Here is a 15,337-nt window from a genome sequence, read left to right as displayed (position 1 = left end):
AAAGCATGGGGTCCCCCCTATATTCCTACCAAACCCTTGATATGAGCACAGACCTCATTTCCCCCCCCCCCCGTAACAGGCCATATGCCCTCAACATGGGGGGGGGGTGCTTTGGCTTCTCTCCATCAGCACCTTGTCCCCATGTTGATGGGGACATGGGTGTCTTCCCTAAAACCCTGGGCTGTGGTTGTGGGGGTCTGTGGGGGGTGTCTTATCAAAATCTGGAAGCCCCCTTTAACAAGGGGACCCCCAGATCCCAAATAGCCCGCCGAACACCCTTACTGTTTGTGTGTTCACCGTTCAAACTTATGTTCGACTCGAACATCAAGCCCACCACTACTGACAGCTAAGAATCCACAGCTGACAACAGAAAATAACATAGTTTGAATGTGTTACTGGTACATACGACATTAGCAGTTACTTCGTCCTAACAACGAGGAGTCCTGAGTGGGACATGGCAGTGGTAGTATTACGTCTGCTCAATGTATGAATTCCTGATGCAGCCAGAGGTTCTTAATCAAAGTTTATTTCAGTACAAACCTGAACCCCAACCCTGGTAGTCACATAAGTTGTATGCTTGTGTGAGCAATATGGGCTGTTTGTATTTCATCTTTAGCGAAATGATAAAATGTTCTAGCCATTAATAAATAATCTTTGCTTAGAATTTGTTGACCCATGAATAGCAGTTAACTAATAGAGTGAAAATATAATGTATGCAGTAACTTCTATGTGATTAGCAAAGAGAGCTGTAAGCCAAAGCAATTAACCTTAATTATTAATCTGTTACTACTTGTGGAATATCAATAAACACGTCCTTGTTAAAACATTATACTAGGGAATACTATGTGAACACAATCAGGTTTATTAAGTGTGTTAGGGTGTAAAGTGCAATAACCTATGGAAGCCAATCAGATTTGAGTTTACTGCATCAAGAACAGCAAAAGATGATTTTTTTTTTAATGTTGGCATATTGCTTGGTGTCTGTCTAAATAAATTTAAATTTAATGTGCAAGACATAATAATTGTAATAATAGTAACACAAATAACACATTTACACGAGTATTAGTATCTAACATAAACTATTTCCCAGAAAAATAATACCATTAAAAAGGACATATGTAATCAATAAATATTGTTCTGTTATGTACATATATGATAACATAATACAGACAGAAAGAACGTTTTTGAAACACACATTTACAATAGTAATTACATTAACCACTTGCCCTCGACGCTGTTACTTTAACTGACAATTGCATGGTCATGCAACGCTGCATCCAAATTAAATGTATGTCCTTTTGTTCCCACAAATAGAGCTTTCATTTGGTGGTATTTGTTCGCCTCTGCGTTTTTTATTTTTTAGTCTATAAACAAAAAAAAGACCAACAATTTTGAAAAAAAAACAATATTTTTTAATTTTTGCCATTAAACATGTCCAGTAAAAAAAATATAAAAATAAAATTTAATCATAAATTTAGGCTAAAATGTATTCTGCAACAATTCTTTCTAAAAAAAATCCTAATACATGTAAATTAATTGGTTTATGTGAACTTTATAGCCTCTACAAATGGTGGTATATATACTGGAATTTTTTTTTAAACACGGGACTGCGGCGGGCATTCTGACACTGGGGAGGGGACTGACTAACTGCCATTGACATCCCCACTGACACTAATACAGTGATTAGTGCTAATAAAAAGCACTGACATTGTACTAATGACACTGGGCAGGAATTAGTTAACATCTGAGGCAATCAAAGGGTTAACTGTGTGCTGTGTTTTACTATTTTGTCTGTGTGTGCTTTACAATATAAGCATGCTGCTTTGTATTGCTCTGCTATGCAGAGCAATACAAAGTAGCCTGTTCGTGCTGACGGGAGAGATCTGTATTGTTTACATACAAACCTCTCCCCTGTCAGTGTTCCTTGGCGATCACTGGATGCCGGCGGGGAATCTCCGGCCGGGACCCGGTGATCGACAGCTGTAGTTGCCCCCTACACGGAAATACAAAATTTCGTATATAAACATGATTTTGCACAGCCCTGCCACCCTGTAGCATTAATTCTGCTATAGGGCAGTCGGGAAGTGGTTAAAGTGTGTTAAGAGATAAAGAAAATTGGGAGCTACCTAGAAATTCCTAATTTTGGAGTACAGTACAGTGTACATGATTTGTATTCACTGTATAGGCCATGGGCTATATGCACGCTATCTTCAGGTGACTGGACAAATCTGGAGAGAAAATGCTGAAAAGCCCAAGAGATACCAACAGACCTGGTGGAATGAACTCTGATAGAGAAAAATGGAGGTCCTTTCTCCAAAAGTTTAAAGTTGTCTGATTCACCTGGCAATGATGACGTGAAAGGCATGATGTCTCCCTTTTTAAGACCCGAAAGGATGTCTTGACTGCCAGGTAGATTCTGACAGCCCTGACAATGTCTCAACAGTGTAATGAAATGCATGTTTTGGGGCAGAACACAGGGAAAGAAGGACAATATCCTCATTGAGATATCACTTTGGTGTAATATCTGAAAAAGCATCTTATATGAAAGGGCTGCCAGTTCAGAAACACTCCTAACAGATGTAATAATCATGAGAAGGTAACCTTGAATTTGAGATTTTTCAAGAGAATAGCACTTATTGGCTCGAAGTGGGATCTCTGGAGTACTGAGAACACCAGGTTCAGATCCCAAGGTGACACAGGGAGTCAAAATGGGGGATTTACATGAGCAACATCTTGAAAAGAGGTCCTGACTACAGACAGTTAAGCAAGAGAGCACATTGAAGAGCAGCCAGGATATAAGCATCAGAGCATTCTCGGGCTCAAACATCTTTCCGGCACCAGGAGAACTCCTTCCATGTCCAATGGTAGGTAGATTTTCTAACTCTAAGTAAGGTGGGTACAACTGAATCAGATATGCCACTAATCTCAAGACCTCCTCCTTCTTCTATAAGTTCACATTATCTTCAGTGACCGTGCACTTATAGACTCTGCTGAACAAACAATAGCAGCTGACAAGCCACTGATTGCAGCTATTTACCAAAAATCAAAGTAGTCAGAAAAAGGGAGAAATGCTGTAATAGAACAGTGCTCCAGGACAAGGGAACAGCTGACTATCACTCTGAGCAGTTTTTCTGTGGTTCCTATAAGCCATCAGAAGAACATGTATTATTTTACCTTTTTGTTTCAGCTCCTTTGCACCTGTGATGTGCCATTATTATTAAGTGAGGGGATCCCCCATGGATACTCACAGAATGAATATGAAAGGTTTTATGTGTGTGGAATACAGGAGCCGTTCTAACCCAGGCACTGACCATGTTCCTTGGATTTGTCTCTGTAGAAGAAGGCAGCAAGAAGTACCCTGTGGGGTATTTATGGAATGGATAACAAAGGTATGGGGTATAGGATATGGGGTTTTGCATGTATAAAATATAGGAGCTGTTCTAACCCAAGCGTTGACCATGGTCTTTGGATGTGGCTTTATAGGAGAAGGTTGCAGGAAGTGAATGTGTAGAGCATGTTCTCTGCAGATATGGCATACTGAAGTGCATCATCAGGAGAGCACGTTTCAACTGACCCACCATCTTGACAAAATGTCCAGATGGGAAAAAAGTGCCTATTTTAAATTTGAAAAATGTCATCTATAGTACTGAAGGCATTATAGACAAGTACAAAGGGGATTCACACAACAGTAAATACCTCCCAATTCCTATCTAGAGATGGACCATGGGCCTACACCTGTATATCACCCTGTGACTAACTACACTCATTGTAACATTGTGCCAAGGTGAGAGCCTAATGCAGGATTCAGTGCCTGAAGCAAACATTACAGGCTGACCTCACATGCAGTGGTGTGACCAGTGACATCACATCCTGCCGGTGTGCTCCAGGCTGGCTGCTAGGTTCCTTCCTACACAAACACCGCCAGATCAGCTCTACAACACCACCACTCGGCAGGATTGACCACTACAGTGCCTCTTACCATCTCCATCAGCCCAGCTGCTATTGTACCGACCACCGGTGGCACCTACAGGATGTTTTGAGAAATAGTCATCTCTCATACACACAAATGAGCTTGTTTTATTATTTCCTTTGTGAGTGTTTTTAATCCTTTGCTAATAAATATAGTGTTATTACTACACTTAGATGGGCGTCTCCTGTCTCTTTTCTTCAGTCCCCTTATAGGCTACCTCAAACTGTTGAACTGTTAAAGTTCAAATTATTCCAAAAAAAATGAGAGGTCAGACAGAATGTGGATCTTTTTTATGGTTGATTTTAGCTAAGCGTTATTTTGGACACTGGATCTAATGGTAAGGATTCATATTTGTATCCAAATTCAGACTTGTCTCCAAATTGTGTGGGAAAAGTATCCTATATAGCTGGTAGGTGAACCACAGCCAATGTGCAAGTGTGATAGCATTTGAGCAATGCTGACCAGATATAGTAACATTTGAACATTAGACACAGTAGCTACAAGTACAGGGTATTTTAAAACAAAGTTTAAATATTCAGCAATAAGTTAGAAATATGAAATTATGAATAATGATTTAAAACTTAATAGGAAAGATTGAACATATGCAAATGAATACAGTAGCAAGTACATAACCTATGGGAACAAAATTTCCAGGACTGAAAGGAAAGTAGTACATAGATGAATAGGAACATTTTAAAGATGATAAAGGGAAAATTTAAATTCTTAGAGCTCGGGGTACTGAAAATGCATTAAAAAATATAAAGAGTATAAAAAAAACTGCAAAAAAGAAACCCAGTTAGCTAAGATTGAAGCCAACAGATAGCTAATTATATTAAATTAAAATGTTTTTAAAGTGTATAAGGTTTAAGAAAAAGTAAGCTGACAATAGAGGACTTCTAAAACCTATATTGGATAATATTATTGTAGATGATATTGCAAAAGCTAAGGTGTTAAATGCATTTGTATCTGCCCTCGCAGCAGATTTGCCATCACCAAATAACATGGTGAAAAAATGTAGCTTAATGCTAACTATTCCATATTATTTAAAAATACTCATAACTGCAACATTATACCTGCAAAAAATACTGTGAGGAGAAATTAGAAAAAATACTTACCCAACACCTGGATTCTGCCCAAGGTGCCTAAACAAGGGCAGTCACAGTCTTGCAACTAGATCCTGCTGAAGACCCTAAATTTCCAGAATGATCATGATTTGAAACTCTCCAACAAAACGGGTGGGCAATAAGTAGGCACAATTTCTAATTTGCTTTCTGCAGGTTTTTTCTTTCTCTTTTCTTTTTTTGAGGCTAAAATGCCTCAATTATAATGAGGGGAGAGGTAGACCTAATGAAATTAGTGGACCTTGTATTTTAGTACAAGGTGCATGTTAAGGCAGGGAGATAGGCTACGTTCACACTAGCGTTGTGTGCAGGCGGCAGAGAGGCGTTTGGGAAGCGTTTTTAACCGCTTCCCAAATTCCTCTGCCAATTCTGCACATTACAGCACATGGTGCTGTTCTAACGGGAGCGTTTGCGTCGCATTGCGTCGCGGCAAAACGGACGCCTCTGGTCGAGTCAGGAGGCGTTGAAGCCTCCTATTCTAGTCTATGGTGCCGCTCTGCAAACACCTGGCCGGCGTTTGCGACACGGTTGCGGGTGTTTGCGGAACGGTCACACCATTCAAACTGCATTATAGGCATTTGTGGGGCGTTTTTAACACTCGGCAAACGCCTAGCAACTTCCGCTAAACCGCGCCTGCGGTGTTTGCGGAGCGTTTGCCGAGCGTAAAAAAACGCTCCGCAAATGCCAGACCAACGCTTGCCAAACGCTATGGGGGCGTTTGGCAAGCGTTGGTAAAACAGCCAAGTGTGAACGAGCCCTTAGTTAAAGCATTTGAACCAGATTTTACCCAATCTCCTGCTGTTCCTTGTAAATAACTGGTCTGCTTCCCTGAATGCCCACAAATGGGCTTTGAAGCAAACTTTGATAAGTGCTCTCAATGCATTGTATTTTGATAAAGAACACTTGCTAGTGCTTCTTACAGGAGCCAGTAACATGTGATGATGTAGAGACTATAATACATAACACACTTTGTATATATGTAACAAACTGGTGCAAGATCTGGTGCAGCTCTGCACAGGAACCATTCAGCTTCCAGGTTTTATTGTCAAAGCTTAATTGAACAAGATGAACTTAGAAGCTGATTGGCTATCATGCAGAGCTGCACCAGATTCTGGGTGCACCAGTTTTATTAAATCTCCCCCTATGCATACAGTAGCTGTGAGCTGAATATTTTCAAGATGGGTAAAAATTAGAAGTAATATTTAACAAGGATAAGTATTGTGCACAGGCCTTTTCAATATTTAAATTAATGACATTGCAATGGTTTTAAATAACAGTGATTGACTGGGGGATGCAGAGAAAAAAAAATTGTTCTTAAAAAAAATTCAAAAGCTTACTGGCCAGCAATGCAATAACATGAGTCCATTCATCTGGACATGGGAAAAACACACACATAGGCTTCCACCACTCAGAAAGTGTGGACTTGTGAATTATCCACTCACCTGACATTCTGTTTCCCAGGAATAATAGTCTAGTACATAGGGGTTTTTTAAACATCTGCTACTTTAATAACAGTTAAAAGTTTAGTTAAAACCTGACTTTTTACCTTTAAGGTTAGTGAAGATATATACATCAAAAGACTCAGTCTGTCTTCTTTGACTTCTTGTGTACCACCGAAAAAATGGATAATATGTTCATTTTATTTAATTTTTTTTCCAAAAATACTTTATTGTTTTAAGAGTTTATTTTATATTTAGGATCCCAAAATAGTAGGCAGTGCACATGTACAAAAAATACAAAAGTTACAAATGGCATAAGTAAAACAGTTGTTGGAGACAAAGAGGACACAAAAATACAGGAAGATTTTCTAAGGTAGTCCTCTGCTACAGGGATTAGGAAAGGGAAATATGAAAAATCCCCCCATTTAGCAACTGTACCCCAAGAATATAGATAATTATTGAAATTCAGGATTTTACTATATACTGTTGAGATCCATGTGAGATAAAAATGGTAAAATCAGTAATAAAATGTAGTTACTGAGGGGCCGAACACCCCCCTGTTCCGTTCACGGTCAAATATTTGAACCTAATGAAAGTTCAACCACAAACTTCGAATCGGGACAATTCACTAAGCTGTATCTTACCACATCCAAGTATGCAGTAAGATATCGCACAGCATTTTAAAAAAAACTACTAAAATACCGCATGAGCTATATTATTAATTCATGCGGTATTTTAGTAGTGAAAACATTCTTTAATGTTTCAGCTGTCAGCGGGGTTCCAGCTGACAGCTGAATGAAAAAATAATTGCCTGCAATTAAAAAATTTGCAAAAAAAGTCTTTGCCCCCCCCCCCATCCATATCAAGCCATTTGGGTCTGGTATGGATTTCGAGGGAAACCCCCCTGCCAAAATGTTTTTAAAATGATGTGGGGATCCCCTGCAAAGTCCATACCAGTCCCCTATCCAAGCATGCAGCCTGGCAGGTCAGGAAAGGGGGGATGAGCGAGCACCCCCCCTGAACCATACCAGGCCACATGCCCCTCCCCCCCAAAGCACCTTGTCCCCATGTTGATGGGGACAAGGGCCTCTTCCCCCAACCGTGGATAGTGGCTCTGGGGGTCTGTGGGTGGGGGGCTTATTGGAATCTGGAAGCTCCCTTTAACAAGATCCCAGGCCCCCGCCTAAATAAATGAGCATAGAGTATATGGCAGCGCTACTCATTCATAAAAAAAAAAAGTGTAGTATAAAAAAATTATAGTCTTTGACAAGTCCTTTTGAGAATTTTTATGCTCAAAATCTCCTCTCCTGAATGCACAAATGATGGGGTTTTTGTCTGCCTCTAAACACCATTGACTCTAAATTCCTCTAAACTCTTATTTGTGCATGGATAGGTTAACTTAAAGGGGTGTTTAGAGGCAGATTAACATGAGGGGTGATCAAAGGGTTAACTGTGTTCAGGGAGTGTTTTACTAGGGGTCGGTGTCTGTGTGCTTCACTGTAAACACACTGGGTGGCTGTGCTGAGCTGACAGGAAGGAGAACTGTTAGTAAACAAAACAGTCCTCCTCCCCTTCGGAGATCTTCAGAAATCACTGGGTGCTGGCAAGTAATTAACGGGCCATGACCCGGTGATTGACAGTCGCTAATCGCGGTGCGGTTAGGGCACTTGCACGCTCCCCCACCCAGAAATGCAAAATCACATATATATATATATATATATATATATATATATATATATGTGATTTTGCGCATCCGTGCTGCCCTGTAGCAGTATTTCTGCTATAGGGCAGATGGGAAGCGGTTAACCCCTTTGTGCCCAGTGCCATTAGTACAGTGACAGTGCTTTTTTTTTAGCACTGATCACTGTATTGGTGTCACTGGGGATGTTAGGGACACCAAGTCTGTTCCCCCCAATGTCATAATGTCTGCCGCAGTCCAGCTATAAGTCGCTGATCGCCGCCATTACTAGTAAAAATAAAAAATAAATAAAAACTCCAGTATATATACCGCCATTTGTAAATGCTATACATTTCACATAAACCAATTAATTTACATGTGTTGGGATTTCTTTTAGCAAAGACATGTAGCAGAATACATTTTGGTGTAAATTTATGATGAAATTTGTTTTTTAAAATTTTTTTACTGGACAAGTTTAATAGCAAAAAGTCACAAATATTGTTTTTTGCTCAAAATTGTCGGTCTTTTTTTGTTATAGCGCAAAAGATTACAAATCACGGGCGATAAAATACCACCAAAAGAAAGCTCAATTCGTGGGAAAAAAAGTACCTAAATTTAATTTGTGTGCAGCATTGCATGACCGCACAATTGTCAGTCATAGTAACACAGCGCCGTAACGCAAACAATGACCTGGTCATGAAGGGGGGGAAATCCTCAGGAGGGCAAATGCCTGTAAAAGCAGCTTTTTTAAGCTCAAGTGTGCAGAAGGCCTAACTGTTCGTTTCTGTCTCACTTGTGTCAGCTGTGTAGAGTCTCAAGGTAAGTTCCCTAACTTTTTTTTATTCGGAATGTTTCGTTAAAAATAATAGAGAAAGTTACATATTGCAGATGTGCAATATTTCCTTTAAATTAAAAGGACGCTTTTTCCTGCCTTTTTAATTAGCCAAATATACAGTACAGGGGCGTCCCTATGGTTGGTGTCACCTGGTGCGATAACACTTGGTGACACCACCTCCAATGATCCCTGCAGAAGTGATCAGATCTGCAGATTGAGCATAATGGATCGGACTTCTGCAGATCGTCGAATTTCTTTACAACTTACCTTTTCGCAGAGTGGGTCTGGTGTCACCCCGTATAGGTTGCATGCTGACGATCCCCGCAGGATAGTTCAGATCTGCAGATTGAGCATAATGGATCGGAGTCTGATCCATTATGCTCCCTAATCCGCAGATCCAATCCATCGTGCGGGGATAGTCGGCATGCAACCTATACGGGGTGACACCAGACCCACTCTGCGAAAAGGTAAGTTGTAAAGAAAGCCGACGATCCCCGCAGGATGAATTGGATCTATCCTGCGGGGATCATCGGCTTTCTTTACAACTTACCTGTTCGTGGAGCGGGTCCAGTGTCACCCCGTGCGGTAGGTGCCACCCGGTGCGGGCTGCCTTGGGACACTACTGATACACTGTATGAGAAGCACTTTCCACTGTACAACAGGTTCCTGTATGGTAGTCTAGACAGGTAGTAAATAAAGTTACTAAGGGATGCACAAGCATCATAAAGTAAATGAAAAACTTCCTTTATCTTTCCTAACTGTGCCAAATCCGCTATTTCACTCTCTTCCCCTCCCAGACACTGCAGCTCAAAATTTCAAGGTTTCAACAATAGAAACAGTGCTGTCAATTCAGAAAGCAATGGGCAGAACTAGGTGTGTCCAAGTGCTGATTGATAAACTTGTGAATCAGCAATGACAATGCCATTAGCCACGTTCCCTGCACAGTTAGTTGACAAAGTCTACATAACAACAGTACTTCTGCTTTGAATTCAGGAGTAGTGCCGCATCATAGTTACATAGTTACATATAGTTACATAGTTAGTCTGGCTGAAAAAAGACAAAAGTCCATCCAGTTCAACCATTAAAAAAAAAAAAAGTTATGATCCTATACCCACAGTTGATCCAGAGGAAGGCAAAAAAACCCTGCAAAGCATGAACCAATTTGCTCCTGCAGGGAAAAAAATTCCTTCCCGATCCCCCGAGAGGCAATCGGATATTCCCTGGATCAACTTTATCTATAAATGTTAGTATCCAGTTATATTCTGTGTATCTAAAAAATAATCCAAGCCTTTTTTAGCTACACCATCACAGGAAGATGTATTAATTTGACTAAACTGTCTCAACCGGTATTTGTGGGACTTTGCAGGGGGACTATGGGAGAACTGGAAGTACCGATGGACTTATAATTAATAGAAGGCCTCATAATTAAAATATTTTCTTTGTTTTTTTTTAGGATATAAGGAAGAACTTCGAAGAGCTGTGGAGAGTAAAAGAGACCCAAGCAATGTACAGACCAAGTTCTTGTTATACAATGAAGAAAGAGACAAAAAAAATATGTGTAAGATTGTTACACTTCAGCTAGAAACTCTGGAGCAATGCGGCTTTAATGCTTCTCTTCCTCTAGTGATAATAGTTCATGGATGGTCGGTATGTATTTTAAGCTACAACTGTACTATTACTTAAAGCTGAACTCCAGGCACATAAACTATTATTTACATTTATTCTTCAACAGCCACAAAGGCTATAAATCCATTCTGTGTACATTTTGCAAACTGAAATATCACCTTGTAAAAGAAGTGGAGACATCAGAACATATCCTGTGGGAGGGATCAAGGAGGACATCCCAATACAAGTTGCTTGCAGAAACCACAGGGGGCACTACAAGACCAGTCACCTGGCCCAAAGAGAGAGCAGCAGTGACTGGTCTTTATTACAGGAAGCTGTAGCGCAGAGACAAAGTGTGGGAGTTATTTCATGCTGCTGATTACGGCTCATACTTGAAAGAAATTCACAAAGGGAACCAAGATTCAAAAAGAATACAAACCTCTTGCAACATATTTTTAAATGCAACTAGTGTACATTGCTGAAGTTGTTCTGATAACAACTTCCAATATTTCCCTGGACAGCACTTCAACTGGGAGAAGGAAGACCAGCATAAGGAACCCGTCAGAATATGCTACAGTGCACATGTGCTGGTAATAAATATGCTGACAAGAAGTGAGAGCAGAGGGATGACCTGCTCAGCATTTTGCTACTCCATTATTTTCCAATCACCAAAAAGGGGGTGCAAAGGGGTCCTGCTGTAGTACTAAAGCTGGAGTGGAGGTCTCAGACCCGGATATGCTGTCTAAAAAGGCAGGGAGTAGTAGGAGTGAGAGTAGTCAATGGAATATGTGAGCTGTCGCTACTAAACATCTTCTAAGAATAGTAGTTGCCTGCTTGTCTATTCATTTTGCTGCAGTACACACATGAACATGCTGACAGGAAAAGGGAGCAGAGGGATAACCTAATCAAGATACTCCTTGTCTTTAATTTTGCATTTATTTTCCATTGTTTTTCAGACATTGACCTGTAAAAAGTATCATTATTATAGGGCGACAGTGAAGACATGTGTCCTGCTCTGCATACTTGTTCCACACCAGGGGTAGGTAACCTGCGGCTCTCTAGCTGTTGTGGAACTACATTTCCCATGAGGCATTGCAACATTACAAAACTGACAGTTACAGCTATGACTTGCAGAGGCATGATGGAACTTGTAGTCCTGCAACAGCTGGAGAGCCGCAGGTTGCCTACCCCTGTTCCAGGCAAATGCCTCAGAAAGTACTAAAGCCATTGTATTTCCACGATAGCCAGGCAACTGGCATTTGCAGTAAGAGATCTTAGTGATAGCAACTTCCATTTTCATTTCAGATGGGTTATTTTTGTGTCAACCGTTTCTACTCTTACCGTCCTATTAGGGATGAATGAATCTACCTAGGTTCAGTTCATGAACACAAACCTTGCTCACAGTTTGAAGTTAGCAAACTTTAAGACGACCCCCACCTAAGTCTATTGGGGGGGGCAATTCTGGTTATTTAACGTGGACTGGGGAAAGAAGAAGCAGCAGAAGGAGATAATTAGTTGTGCTGCAGTCCAAGGACCATACTGACAAGAATGAAGAGCAGAGTCCCTACCCTGTCACTGGGTGGGGAGGACACCTGCAAGTGTTCCTGAACAACAGAATTATCAGGTGTCCTCCCTGCCCAACATGACAGCATGATGTGTCAGAGCTGAGAACATATAAGGACTGGATGGACAGAAATATGAATTCTTTGGTGGTAAAACAGCTAACTTTGCCTGGAGTACAGGTTTAAATATACATGTCATGTGGCCCACAAACAATTCCACAGCTAAGTAACAGTTGTGATATAATGAATTTAACATTTTAAGAAAATGAATTATAATGTGATTAAAAAAAAAATCAGACTAAGGCAGGCCATACACAGATAGCTTTGACAGGGGAATCCCTCCCACTAAGCCATTGTGTTCTGCTAGAATGGGGGGGAGGGGAACATGGTGGAAGCCATCCCAGCCAGGAGAACACAGTGATTAAGTGATTATTGCTAGCAGCTATAATCGCCACAAGCGATAATCACACATAAAATCCGGCAGGCTAGTTGTACCCAAGTTGATCGATCAATCAACTTTGGCACATTCAACCTGCCCATACATGGTTCGAATGAACAGGCCAGGAGTCAGACCATCTATGGCCGGCGTAAGTGATCTGAGCTTTTTCTGTCACTCCATCTGCCTCTGTCTCTCTGTCTCTGACTTAAAGTAGCATATCTTCCTGTATAATTTAAACCCATTCCATTCTGTCTATTGCTTTCAGTTCCTACCATTTCACTAATAGTTCACTTAGGTCCTTTTCCACATCATTAATCCTATTTATATAGTAATGTTTTAGTAAACCTACTTATACTATGTTGAGATATATATAGTATTTCTAAAATTATTCCCACATTTGATGGATTGCAAAAATATTGACATATGTCTCTGTTTATGCTGCATCTGTGCTGGCAATCACCTACATCTTGTCTCATATTATTTATAGCATTCTTTCTCTTGCTATACATGTATGTCTGCACCTCTTATATGAAAACCCACATAATTACTACTCCAAACTATTTCTTTATTTCACAAAAATCACAAGTTCTCCGAGTTCTCGGTCATCACAAACAGCTTTTAAAATCCAACATTGTAAGGATATCCACAGGGCAAAGCAAACACATAAATGAAGTGTTCATCTACTTCTTTTATTGTAATCCTCTATGGTTTCACTAATATCCTACTCCAACAGGAACACCCTAGACCTTGTCTTCTCTCATCTCTGCACTCCCAACAACCTCACAAACACCCCCTTTCCTCTCTCTGATCACAACCTCATTACCTTCTCCGTCTCCTCGTCCTCAAACACCTATCCCTCCAAACGTCAAACTATCACCAGCAGAAACCTCCGCAACTTGAACCCTGCCCCTTTCCACTCTGCAGCTGACCAACTTTATGACAGTATCCTTCCCCTGTCCTGCCCTGACCTGGCCACTACTGTTTATAACAACTCGCTGTCAACCTCTCTAGACTCGCTAGCACCCCCAACAACACGAAGCATTAGACCCCGACCGCTACAACCTGGCAGACTGACCACACCAAAAATCTCAAAGACGCAGTCGTGCACTGGAGCGACTATGGCGAAAAACCAAATTCCAACAAGCGTTCACCTGATATAAATCTGCCTTCCTAACGTACACTTCCTCCCTTCACGCTGCCAAGCAAGCCTACTTTGTTACCCTCATTAATACCTTCTCCAGTCCTCATTGGCTCTTCTCTACTTTTAACTCCCTGCTCTCTCCGCCCCCACCTCCACCCAGTACCTCACTCACCGCCCACGAGATTGCTAACCACTTCAAAAACAAGATCGACACAATTCGTAGGGACATCGCCACTGCTCAGACTTCCACCCCACCTAGCATTCCTCACATTAAAACCCCCTCAACACTCCACTCCTTCGACCTCGCCACTGCTCAGACTTCCACCCCACCTAGCACTCCTCACACTAAAACCCCCTCAACACTCCACTCCTTCGACCTCGCTACTACTGAAGAGGTCACTAAGGTCTTCTCAGAAGCCCGCCTCACCACCTGCCCCCTTGACCCTGTCCTCTCACAACTCCTACGATCACCCTCTTCTTCCATCCTACGCTCCCTCACTCACATCTTTAATCTTTCCCTCTCTACTGGCACCTTCCCCCACCCTCTAATGTACATGCACATCACTCCCATACTTAAAAAACCCACCCTGGATTCCACCGACCTGAACAACCTAAGACCCATCTCCCTGCTGCCATTTACATCCAAACTCCTAGAGCGCTTAGTCTATAATCGCCTGAGTTCCCACCTCACCGACAAAAACCTTATTGATCCCCTGCAGTCTGGCTTCCGCCCCCTACACTCCACCGAAACTGCCCTACTCAAACTCACCAACGACCTGCTTGCCGCCAAAACTAATGGCCACTATTCAGTGCTCCTACTCCTCGACCTCTCTGTGGCTTTCGACACGGTTGACCACCCCTTCCTCCTCAAAAAACTACACTCTCTTGGCCTCAGAGACTCCGCTCTCTCCTGGCTCTCTTCCTATCTATAACAGCGCTCCTTCAATGTTACCTATAACGCTGCCACCTCCCCCTCACTCCCCCTCTCTGTTGGGGTCCCCCAAGGCTCTGTCCTTGGGCCCATTCTCTTCTCCATTTATACCTCCTCCCTTGGCCAATTGATACATTCCCACGGCTTCAACTCCCATCTCTATGCCGACGACACGCAAATCTATCTCTCTACCCCTCACCTCACCCCTTCAGTCTCCGCCCGTATCACAAGCCTACTGAGCGACATATCGGATTGGATGTCACTCCACTTCCTCAAACTAAATCTTTCCAAAACGGAGCTCCTAGTTTTCCCCCCAGCCCGCGCCCCCCCCCCCACCCTGACTTCTCCATCAAGACCAACAACACTACCATCAGTCCCACCCTTCAAGCCAGAGTACTAGGTGTCATCCTAGACTCTAATCTGTCCTTCCAGCCCCAGGTCCAATTGCTGACAAACTCATGTAGACTTCACCTCCACAACATCTCCAAAATACGTCCGTTCCTAACCTCGGAAACCACTAAGCAACTCATTCACTCCCTTATTATATCACGCCTTTACTACTGTAACTCCCTCTTCATTGGCTTACCTCATCGCAGGCTATCCCCGCTTCAGTCTA

At 41.8% G+C, this 15,337-nt stretch overlaps 1 protein-coding gene across 2 annotated transcripts in view; it reads left to right on the top strand.

Moving 5' to 3' along the window:
- LIPC (lipase C, hepatic type) overlaps positions 1 to 15,337 on the top strand; it is a 271,204-nt gene that overhangs the window by 159,138 nt on the left and 96,729 nt on the right. For both annotated transcript variants that reach the window (XM_089667695.1, XM_089667702.1), the window contains one exon: positions 10,497 to 10,690. In XM_089667695.1, coding sequence (XP_089523821.1) covers positions 10,497 to 10,690 — 194 coding nt within the window. The remainder of the gene's footprint in view (positions 1 to 10,496; positions 10,691 to 15,337) is intronic.

Source organism: Staurois parvus, unplaced genomic scaffold (assembly GCF_062004578.1).
Source record: "Staurois parvus isolate SC_StPar_1 unplaced genomic scaffold, SC_StPar_1.0 ptg000054l, whole genome shotgun sequence".
Lineage (NCBI taxonomy): Eukaryota > Metazoa > Chordata > Amphibia > Anura > Ranidae > Staurois > Staurois parvus.
The sequence above is the reverse complement of the archived record's forward strand: the minus strand, read 5'-3'. Positions and strand labels throughout refer to the sequence as shown.